This window comes from Solanum lycopersicum, chromosome 1, assembly GCF_036512215.1.
Source record: "Solanum lycopersicum chromosome 1, SLM_r2.1".
Classification (NCBI taxonomy): Eukaryota; Viridiplantae; Streptophyta; class Magnoliopsida; order Solanales; family Solanaceae; genus Solanum; species Solanum lycopersicum.
Window position 1 is genome coordinate 29,511,262 of NC_090800.1, and position 12,513 is coordinate 29,523,774.

The 12,513-nt window shown below is 30.6% G+C and overlaps 1 protein-coding gene across 1 annotated transcript; it reads right to left on the minus strand.

Annotated features, from left to right (window-relative positions):
- Nucleotides 1-2,421: 2,421 nt before the first annotated feature.
- LOC138341809 (uncharacterized) lies at nucleotides 2,422-8,545 on the minus strand. Its single transcript, XM_069293669.1, has 5 exons — nucleotides 8,508-8,545; nucleotides 3,982-4,194; nucleotides 3,711-3,900; nucleotides 2,866-3,302; nucleotides 2,422-2,497 (listed from the first exon to the last, which is right to left on the minus strand). The coding sequence occupies exons 1-5, from the start codon at nucleotides 8,543-8,545 to the stop codon at nucleotides 2,422-2,424; spliced, it is 954 nt and encodes a 317-aa protein (XP_069149770.1).
- Between the last annotated feature and the right edge of the window lie 3,968 nt (nucleotides 8,546-12,513).

Genomic DNA, 12,513 nt, shown 5'->3' on the forward strand with positions numbered 1-12,513 from the left:
TAAAAGTCCTTATGTCTTTATCCTGGTTACTAAACATTGTCTCATCATGAGAATGGACCAAAAAATAATAATGATACTTTTTATTTTTTTTCTTTAACAATGTTGAACCGTCATCAATGACTTTGTTTTATCTCCTTGAACCTAGATCTTGGGATCTCCAGTCTTCTAGGTAGAGTTACCGCCACGATGACTTGTTCTCGGCCATAGTCCCATTTCCGTCGATGATTTCGTAACTCCCTCTCTATTTAGGCCTTTTGTAAGTGGATCCGACACATTATCTTTTGACTTCGCATAGTCAATTGAGATAATTCCACTAGAGAGTAGTTGTCTCACAGAGTTACGTCTTCATCTTATGTGATGAGACTTGCCGTTATACATAATGCTTCCAGCCCTTCCTATTGCAGCTTGAGTATCACAATGTATGCATATAGGGGCCATTGGTTTGGGCCAAAATGGAATATCTTCTAAGAAATTCCTGAGCCATTCAGCTTCTTCACCTGCCTTGTCTAAAGCAATGAATTCAGACTCCATTGTAGAGCGAGTTATACATGTTTGTTTTGATGATTTCCAAGATATTGCTCCTCCACCAAACGTAAAAACGTGCCCACTTTTGGATTTTGTTTCAGTTGACCCAGTAATCCAATTTGCATCACTATATCCTTCAAGAACGGCTAGATATCTGTTGTAATGTAAAGCATAGTTTTGAGTGTAATCTAAGTATCCCAAAACTCTCTTCATTGCCAACCAATAATTATGATTAGGATTACTTGTGTATCGACTCAGTTTACTGATACCGCAAGCTATGTCTGGTCGTGTACAATTCATGACATACATTAAACTTCCCAATACGCTAGCATAATCCAATTGAGACTGACTTTCGCCTTTATTCTTTGCAGGATGAAGATTTACATCAATTGGAGTTTTTGCCCTTTTAAAATTCAAAAATTTGAATTTTTCAAGTATCTTTCGAATATAATGAGTTTGAGACAATGCTAGACCATTAGGAGTTTTAAGAATTTTAATTCTTAATATCACATTAGCAACTCCTAAATCATTCATATCAAACTTACTAGAAAGCATATGCTTTGTAGCTTTTATATTAGCAATGTCTTTGCTCATTATAAGCATATCATCTACATATAGGCATAAAATAACTTCCTGATTTGGAGTATCTTTAATGTAAACACATTTATCACATTCATTGATCTTAAATCCATTTGACAACATGGTTTGATCAAACTTTGCATGCCATTGTTTTTGTGCTTGTTTTAGCCCATAAAGTGATTTAATAAGGTTGCACACTTTCTTTTCTTTACCAGGAACTACAAAACCCTCAGGTTGTTTCATGTAAATTTCCTCTTCAATCTCTCCATTTAAAAAGGTTGTTTTCACATCCATTTGACGAATTTCAAGACCGTATACAGCAGTTAGTGCAATTAACATCCAAATTGATGTAATCCTAGATACTGGCGAGTATGTGTCAAAATAATCAAGATCTTCTTATTGTCTAAAACCTTTGACAACAAGTCTTGCTTTATATTTGTCAATAGTTCCATCGTCTTTCATTTTCCTTTTAAAGATCCATTTTGAACCCAAGGGTTTGTTTCCTGGAGGAAGATGAACCAACTCCCAAGTATGATTGCTTAATATTGATTCAATTTCACTATTAACAGCCTCCTTCCAAGAGGTTGAGTCGCTAGACAACATTGCTTCCTTTAATGTTTGAGGCTCACTTTCAAGAAGAAATGTTACAAAATCTGATCCAAATGAAGTAGATGTCTTTTGACGTTTACTGCGTCTTGGACTTTCTTCATTTTGTTCCTTCTCTTTTGGGTCTTCTCTGGATTGTTTAAATCCATAACTAGATGACTCAAGTCTAGTTTTATACGGATAGATATGTTTAAAAAATTCAACACTATCTGATTCCATTACCGTATTATCATGAATATCCGGATATTCGGACTTATGAACCAAAAATCAACATGCCTTACTATTTGTGGCATATCCAATGAATACACAATCCAAAGTCTTAGGTACTATTTTTACCCTCTTAGGTATAGGAACTTGGACTCTGGCTAGACACCCCCACACTTTGAAATATTTCAAATTGGGTTTTCTACCTTTCCATTTCTCATATGGAATTACATTTGTCTTTGAGTGAGGCACTCAGTTAAGTATCTGATTTGGTGTAAGGATAGCTTCCCCCCACAAGTTCTGTGGTAAACCTGAACTTATAAATAATGCATTCATCATTTTTTTTAAAGTTCGGTTTTTTCTTTCTGCAATTCCATTAGACTGAGGAGTGTAGGGAGCAGTAGTTTGATGGATAATTCCATTTTCTAAACATGTTTGTGCAAATGGAGATTCATATTCTCCACATCTATCACTTCTGATCATTTTGATCTTTTTATCTAACTGATTTTAAACTTCAGTTTTATATTGCCTAAATCCATCTATAGCTTCATCCTTACTATTAAGCAAATAGACATAACAATATCTAGTGCAATCATCAATAAAAATTATGAAATACTTTTTCCAACCACGTGATGGTGTTGACTTAATGTCACAAATATCAGTGTGAATCAATTCTAAAGGATTTTTGAATTCCTTTCAACAGATTTATAAGAATGCTTAGCATACTTAGAGTCAACACAAATTAGACATTTTGATTTATTGCACTCAAATTTTGACAAAATATTTAAGTTAATCAGTTTATGCAAGGTTTTATTATTAACGTGTCCCAAACGTTCATTCCATAAACATTTTGACACAAGAAAGTAAGAAGAAGCAAAATCTTTATTCATATCAACTACAATTACATTGAGTTTGAAAAGGCCATCACTAAGGTAGCCTTTTCCTACATACATATCATTTTTGCTTACTACTACTTTATCAGAAACACATACACATTTAAATGCATTCTTGGTAAGAACTGGAATTGAAGCTAAATTCTTTCTCAATTCTGGAACATATGAGACCCTATTCAAAGTCACCACCTTGCCTGATGTCATCATTAATGGGACTTTGTCAGTTCCTTCAACCTTTGCAACAACGGAGTTTGCCATAAATAATTTTTCATCTGTAAATGCTAAAGTATATGATGAAAATAATTCTTTGTTGGCACAAACATGGCATGAGGCACCAGAATCTATCCACCATTCTCTTGGATTTCCAACCAAGTTACATTCTGAAAGCATGGCACAAAGATCGTCTATTTCTCCTTTGGATTCAGCCAAGTTTGCTTGATCCTTATTTTTCTTGTCCTTCTTAGGACTCCGACATTCCTTAGCCCTATGACCATGCTTACCACAATTAAAGAAGTTTCCATTGAATTTCTTCTTAGAAGGATTGCTTTTTGGACCAGATGATTTCTTTCTTTTCTTTAATTTTGTGGAATCTTCTTCAACAAAATTTACTCCAGATATTGCTGAATTACCACGTGACCTCTTTTCTGCAGCCTTATTATCCTCTTTGATTCTCAACCTTACTATGAGATCTTCAACAGTCATCTCCTTGCGTTTGTGTTTCAAGTAGTTTTTAAAGTCCTTCCACAATGGAGGTAACTTTTCAATAATTGCAACCACTTGAAAAGCATCATTCACAATCAATCCTACATTAAAAGTTATGTGAGTATTAAGGGAAAACTTAATATTACTAACGTAGGCATTAAATAAATTTATAACTTCAGCAAGGAGATCATGGATTGTGACCTGCAATCCTTGAACTTGGGTGGCGACAGTCTTACAGTCTATCATCTTAAAGTCCAGAAATTTTGCCACAATGAATTTTTTCATTCCGGCATCTTCTGTTTTGTACTTCTTTTCTAAAGCATTCCAGAGTTCTTTTGATGTTTTTGCATTGTTGTACACGTTGTACAGATCATCTTGCAGACCACTCAAACTATAATTTTTACACAAAAAATCTGAGTGTGTCCATGCTTCTTTTACCAAGAATCGTTCATCAGTCGGAGTTTCATCTGACATAACAAGAACATTTTCATTGATGAACTTCTGCAGACTCAACGTAGTGAGATAGAAGAACATCTTTTGCTGACATCTCTTAATGTCGACTGCAGAAAACTTTGCAGGTTTCTCAGTCGGTGCTAAGACAGCATTTGAACGATTATGTGCAACCGTTGTACTTGCAGCACTTACTGTTCCAGCATTTGTTTGACTTGAATTAGTCTTTTTTTTTCTGTCACAAAAGGCAGATAAATTAAGTATTTAAAATACTAACAGTAAAAAAAAATCTTTACACCAACTATTTCTGACTTAACGATAAAGTTTTTATATTCTTTTAATCGTTAATCGAATGAATTTTAAAAAATTCAAGCAGAGTAGAAAACCATAAAGGTTTTAATCTCCAGAAGCCTCAAATACAGAAACTGTTTAAATTTCTTAAGATTTTTATTCTTACAATAACTTGTATTTATAAAGTTTATAAACAGAAACAGAAACAGAAAAACAGAAATTAGATGAAGCAGAAAATAATATAGAATACAAGAATTAATCCGAGTCAACAGAAACTACTGTGTGTCCTTAACAAATTTAATCCCCTCACTGTACCCAAGGTTATGGATTAATTTCTCCCAAGATAAAACGGATTAAACCTGTTAAAGAAATAGCGGTACCTCAAACTTCTTTAACTTCAACGAACTTAAGAACAACAACAAGTCACACAGACTCAGTCGATAGACACTTTGATTTTATTTGAGAGAAAAATAAATGCGGAGAAAGAAAAAAATATCAGTGTACAAAAAATCAAAAATTGACTTCCTTTTATAGGCATTTTTCGCAAGGAACATGTCTGTTCAGTGAAATCTATTCAGACCCATTTTATCCAGAAAGTTGTGTCTTTTGAAAAAAAATAACAACTTTTCAAAAAATTGTGTCTGTTAGGAAAATAAGTACTTTTTGGAAAGTAATGACTTTTCGAAATGTTACCGTTACCCACAAATTTATAAGAGATAATATTTGGAGGATTTATTTGATTTAACAAAAAATTAATCAAATAAATTTTGTCCAAAAAAATTTATCAATCAATCAAAGCCAAAGCCAAAGCCAAAGCCGAGCAACGACGATGGCGCGAGGGGCATCTTCTTCTTTGATCTTTAAGGAGTAATGGATGTGTTTCCTTCTATAAGGACAACAATTTCCCTTTCTTTTGCCGATATGGGAGAAATGACTTTTCATTTTCCCTCCAAAGTAGTTGCCTCACTTTTCATATTCTCTCTTTTCTTTTCCCATTCACACTTGTTAAAACCCAACAATTTTAAATTCAGAACATATTATTTTAAAATTATTCTGAGTTCTTTTATTTTTTTTTTTTAAAAATACTAGCAACAATGTAAAAAATTTGTGTGTGTGTGTATATATATATATATATATATATATATATATATATATATCGTTTAAAAATTATCATTTACCAAATAAATGTTATTTTCCATATTATGGAATATAGAATTTCATATTGTCCCTACATTAAATTAAAATCTAATGACTATTTATAAAATTTATTCGGAATACAACTATTGCGCATTAATTCTTTAGCAATAAAATTATGAATTTTCTTAGTTATTACTAATCATTGCAAATGTTATTCACACACTTATCATCTTTAGTTAAAAGATTATGAATTCTCATAATTATTACATTAGTTATTTTATCCTTCACCTTTTCTAATATTAACTTTTGATCAATAATTTTTCATATTATTATAACGCTCCTATAAATGTGATAACACAATGTTGTTTTTCCTTCGAAGAATCATGTTTTATTGAATAAATTCTAAATTGTTTACAAGTATATGAACTTTATCTTTTTTGGGTGGAAGATAAACATGTGATTATATATCTGATTTCACAGATAAAATATATTTTTCTAAACATTTTTCTGTAAAATAATAAAAAACATTTCTCAGTTAACTATGGACTGTTAGATAACTAGCTCTGATTTGTTTACATAGTCAATTGAGAAGTCCATACGATAGTCAACAACAAGAACACCATTTATTATATTTTAACTTTTAACATACAAATTATATACAAAAATTTGTTCTAGAAATAAAATATAGTTGTTCCCTTCATATATTCATATGAATACTAAACAGTGTAACGTGTATTACATGTGCAAACACATTTGCTTAGATGACAAGAAAAAGAAAAAACAAATATCGTCTATAGGGTAATATTATTGAGATACCAAATATTATATGAATGAACATTAGAAAATTGAAATAAATATATTATTTTATCTATTAAAAAAATCCATTGACCATCTTTATATGTTCGCGTGAATAAGAGATATATATTATGATCCACAGTAAACATACACAAAAGAATTTGTAATATTATTTTTTGCAAACATTATTAAAATCTTCGTTGAAATAAGCAAAACTATTTGCTCTAACACACAATTTCTTAATTGGTAATGAGGTATAGAAAAACTAGTGTGAGTATATATATATATATATATATATATATATATATCAAATCATACACATACCAGATCAAAACAAATAACGAATAACAATGAACATTATCACACGTAGAGAGAGGGAAGAGCGAAAACTAATTTGGGTGCTTTGTCACGATCCAAAATTAAATGTGATGGCTCTCGTCTTATCCCACAAAGACAAATCAGCCTAAAACTCAAAATAATTACACTAAAATGCGAAAAAATTATAATAAGCTCAAAAATACCTCGAAAATCTGAGTGTCACATCCACAAACCTCTTAAGTATTATAATTGATTCAAAAGAAACACTAGTCTCAAGTGAACTTGTTTCTAGAAAAGAACAAGATCATTAGTAAGGAGAAAGAAAGTTTGCTGAGACGACAAATAACTACGTTAAAAATCTCCTAGAAGCTTTGAAAAAGAAGAAATGACATGTACGACAAAAATCCTGGCTCGTAATCTACAAAAAAAATATAGAAGCAAGGGATGAGTAATAAACCACACGGTACTCAACAAACAAACCTTTAAACACAAGTTAAGGGGATGAAATACGGGTACTCCTACAACCCCAACCGAACCTCCACAACTACAACCTGCATAAAATTAAGCCTAACCTAACAACTCACAATTTACATATTACATAGCCCAAAAGCAACACTTAGACAAATAACATATTCGTCACAACAAAACATTGACAAATTACATATCCTCAATAACAACACTTCAACAAATTTCTTATCCTCAACAACAAGCTCAGTATTCATCAATCACATGTTCTGCAAAAGGAACTAACAACATCAGCAAAACAAAATATTAAATTTATTAATAATAAGTATTTTGAATGCAACAAAATGTAATGTCAAGTATAATAATGCATATCTGACCTAATGATACACACCCGTCGTATCTTAGTCCGGAAACCATGTGGTATATATTTGTCCATGCATTTTTGGTAGTGCACGACACTACCCTCGATAATAGTAACCATCGCGGTGGGTGATACGTTTCTCGAAATATAGTATTCATCGCGGTGCGCGGTACGTCCCTCGAAATGGTACATCCTCTTTAATTTCTTATCCTTTCTCAATGCACATAACACATGTCACAACCATGTATCAGAACAATGCAAATGACATGTTTACAAAAATAACAAGGAGATGACCACTTTCATAGCATTGCACAATTCACAACAACATCAACAATAACTTAACAAACCTTTTATACCATTCTCCATTATCAACACATCACACACAAAAAATTAATCAGATTACATTTTGTTCCCCTTTGTTTTTCATCATTTAAATTAATCAATGTGGACAAGACAACGCATTACCAAGTCTCGTTACTCCCAAACATATACCACAAGGAAATACACACATTTCATACACTTAACAAGAGTTCAGAAATAATCAAGAATTCATTCCGGCACATGAGCCTTCCACTTTCATTATACTTTTCAACTCAAAGAAATTTTTTTACATTAAATAACAACAACAAGGTTTCAAAATTAACAACACTTATATTACTACGTAACAAACTACTAATCTTGATGCCAATTAACATGTTAACTCTCTTATTTTCTCAATTTCAAGGCTAAAGTTTATTAATTCATCCAATTATTATAAATTTTAAGATATTCAAATAATTTAATGCCCCAAATATTTAATTACCTATCTCAATATACTAAATAGTAAAAATAATAATAGAATTTAAGAAAATATATATGATGTAAAAAATGTGAGACCACTAATTACACAAATGACGGTGGCAATATTTACCCAAATGTTAATTTTTATTCCTTTTTCATATAAACCCAGTTAACAATCCATTATCTTATTGTTTTCCAACTCATCAGGGATTCAATTCCCTGCAATTCATTCACTAGAAACCACAAAAAAATCTATCACTTGTCTCTGCCCCAAAATACATGTTATACACGGTCGAACTTTCTAATTTAAAATTCCTATTGAGCATCATTAGCTAATAATAACAGTTCCAACATTAATTTAAACTATAAATAGAGATTAGAAGGTTCATATTGATTTGTACCTGCCGCCCAACCCACGTCTTCTACGTTGTTCTCCCATTTCTTCCTTTTTTTCTAAATTAATTATGTATTAAAAGTGACAAACTCTAGTAATTTATTTTAATATATAGATAATCGTAAATTATAGTTTAACTTGTTATTCACCGATTAAATTAAAAGATGGTTTTTCAAAAAAAAAATAAAAACATGTGAATTAAGTAACTATAGTTATCGAGTAGTTCAAAAATTCCAGCCAACTTCACAAACTGATCAAAAGTGACTCGGAGCAACTATTGAAATGGGTAAAATGATAATTTTTGTAAAAATTTCAAAAAATGGCTTTCAGGGTCATTGCATTTTCCTTGTATTCAACCCAACACACAACAACATTCGACATAATAATACAAGATAATTTAAACTAATGGAGGAACAACTAACCATTTAAAGGGAAAATACTTATCATTAATGAAGACAAGCTTCATCATCTATTCAACTCGAAAACAGAAAAACCTATTGGTGAGCCCTCTTAGAGTTCACAGGAATTTTATCATGCATTATTATGTCCCATATTTTTCCCATTTTGTGAAAGCCGAAACATGACAATGCAATCAAATATTATTCAAAAACATAGAAATTCTATCGAAAAATATATGTCGGAACGTGGCAATCCGGTCCAAAGTTTTGTCAGAAAGTGGCTGTCTTATCTAAATCAGATATGTTAGAATGTGGCAACCCGATCTTAAACAAACACCACAATCACAATCACAAGTAAATCATCAAGATCATAAATTTAAATTATGATTTTATAGCAACATTATTCTTCTAAATCATTTTCAACAAGTGTGATTAATATTGAAACATTCATACATATACAAGTATCACAGGGAATCAACAACAAGCATACACCACACAAAAGAGAATCAGAACAATCACCTACCTCAAAACAAGTTTGAAACCCTAAAAAACTTGATCCTTTCCTTTCTACATTTGTTTCTCTTGTTCTTGGTCTACAAAAAATCATAATGACACGGGATTCAACAAATAATCGCTAATAACTTGAAATTATAACAATTCAACGAACCCTAGATCAAACCCATAATCCCAACTAACCAATTTAGGATTGTCTCCCCTATAGAATTCATAAAAAATCCTTTCCTCATCATTATTCACCACAAATTCTATTATGTTCTACGGATCGAAACATGGATTTGGGGAGTGAAAATTTTTACCTTTAGCCTAAAAATGGTGAAAAATGAATAGAAATCGCTCGGGGTCGATCCTTAGCTCTAAAACACGAAAAGTGTGAAATAAGGTTGTGTAGTGTTTAATAACGACATTGAATCGTGTCTAGACCACCACAACCGCCCTCTTCCCACTGTAAAGGCAGCTGTAGAATGACTCAAGTGCCCGCCAAAGCGGCTCTTTTGAGTGAGTGACCATTTCATCTTTCATCATAGATTTTTAGTTCCGTCGCACCCGCTATAACACCCAAATCTCGCTGTAGCTTCCCCACCAGAGTGACAAAACTCCAGCCACACTGGCACAAACTGAACAAGAGAGCTTTTTAAAGGATTCTGAAATCACTTTTTTCCCAACACACTTGTAGCCGACGACGTTAAAAAAATACCCGTTACGTTAATTTCAATTCACGTAGATGTACTCTCTCAAATTCAATTACGTAAAGTCGTACAGGCTCGATAACGAGGTATCTAACTACTCATGCAATCATAATCATAAATTGTTCACCCAATTGCTCTCATATTTCTCTACACTTTAGTGACTCCGATTTCCTCAAAATCTGGAAAAGGTTAGAAAAATACAAATACAAATTAAAAAAAACTGTCATCTCCAATATTCCCTTATTGGAATTCATACAACAACCGGAACTGGTCGTTACAGAAATTCCTAAAATCAAAAGATCAAATTTAAATATATAATAAAAACAATGAAAAGAATATTAAAAAGCTCAGATATTCAAGATCATTAAATAACAAATACAAATTATTTATATATAGGTCACACAAATAGGAGATCAAAACAAATAAAGAATTACCATAGACATTATCTTACATAGAGAGACGGAGGAGCGAAAACTAACTCGAGTGCTCCTTTTATTCATTCCAGCACTCAACAACATTCGGCGTAATAATGCAAAATGAAATTTAAAATAATTAAGGAACAACTAACTAGTTAAAACAATAAAATTTATAAGCGATGAAGACAAAGTCAATGAACTATTCGATCACAACATAACAAAACCGATTTGCGAGTCCTCTTAGAGTATGCAAGACTTCTGTTTTTTAACTCTTTTCTTTCTAGTAGAGAGATTATTTGATAATTGCTAGCTTTAAGACTTTAAGTCTTTTTTTTTATGGTTAAAGCCTATCCTAATGAGAATTAGCGCATTTCTTTATATAGTAGAGGAGAAAGCATGTAGTATATGGCAAGAAAATATTTAGGATCATTAACTTATTATTTTCCTTATTTAAAGAAAAAAACCAAATCAACAATATTATTTTATATTATATATGTTTTGATCAAATATTGTTTTATTAAAATATAACAAGTGAGAATCAATTAATCTTTAGTTAATCGAATTATGATCAATTAACACCAATAGATAAATAATAAGCAAAATTTAACTTACCTAATAGACATGAAATATGTCCGAATTAGCACAATATTATAAAATCACCTTAGTATCAATTAAACAATTTTAAGCAAGGATATAATTATTGTATATTGTACATTATAAGTGTGAAGCTTCAAAGTAAAAAATTTAATTACTATTTTGCTCTTTTACTAAATTAAATTTTTATTAATCATGTATTTAAATAAAAATAATTTTAATTATATAATGTCAAATTATTTAATAACTATTTTTTTTGATAATGAGTACATTAATATTGTTTTTAATCTTAATTGTAATTCTCATAACGAAGAATTTGAGAAGTTATGATAGATAAAAAAAAATGTATACATCATCCTATCATATCATTCATATATTATATTATTATTGTTCTATTTCTTTTATTATCATATATCATGATATTATATTATATAATTGTTAATATATTTTATATTATAAGTGGGAAGATGCTTACTCTAAAGTTGAATTAAGAAAATGCCCTTACTTTTTAATTATCATTATCATATTATTATAAATAATAATTTATTATTATACTATAAATGTGAAACTGTTAAAGTTGAATTACTTTTAAGTCTTCAAGAAATCACCATTGAAGTTGAATAACTTTTTCACTCTTCAAGAAATATTTATAAGTCTCTTACATGAAAATATAGTGGTAAAATTTTGTTTTATGAACTTATGACTTAATTTTTTTCTCATGTATAATTCAGAGGTGATTCTTTTCCGGGCCATTGAATAGAACTTATAGTAGAAATTGTGCCAATAAAAATGAGGTATGCGGCATGTCTCTCCAACAATTTTGTATTTTTTTGCATGATTACATTATTAGATTTGATATACATACAATTATTGTGTTTTTAATTAGATTTTAATTAGGTGTAATTTATAAAGTAGAGTCTTCTTGATAACATTAGTTTGAAACAATGACTTATTGAAATTTACTTTTCTCCACTCTCCTAGATTACGAGATAAAAAGGATAACAAATGCTTCTCCCTCAACAACATAGAGCAAAATAAAGCGAGAAGATCTCTGAAGAAGACTATTCTAAAAATGAGGTAATTATATTTAATATGAAAGAGTACATAATAGTCAAATATGAATAATAATGTAAGAGAAAACAAGGACAAAAAAATTAAAATATGATAACAAGTATGAAAAATAACCATGAAAAACTATTAGAATTTTTGTTCATGCAACAAAGGAGAATAAACACACTATGTCATTTGAATGTAATATGGAGACATCATATATACTTGTTACAAATGCATATGATAATTCAAACTTTGGTAAAAATTGAGAAAGTGTGTTATATGTGTATTCTCCCTTGCATAGAAAAGTAACAATCTAATATATTGTAGATTTCGACCTAATAATATAA

What these genes read in the sequence shown, in the direction of transcription:
- LOC138341809 (XM_069293669.1), bottom strand. Translation starts at nt 8,545, where the DNA reads ATGGGAGAACAACGTAGAAGACGTGGGTTGGGCGGCAG. An exon ending in AGACGTGGGTTGGGCGGCAG is followed by an intron (nt 4,195 to 8,507) that starts GTACAAATCAAT and finishes CTTTTGTGACAG; the next exon opens with AAAAAAAAAGACTAATTCAA. An exon ending in CCCAAGTTCAAGGATTGCAG is followed by an intron (nt 3,303 to 3,710) that starts GTCACAATCCAT and finishes AATTGTGGTAAG; the next exon opens with CATGGTCATAGGGCTAAGGA.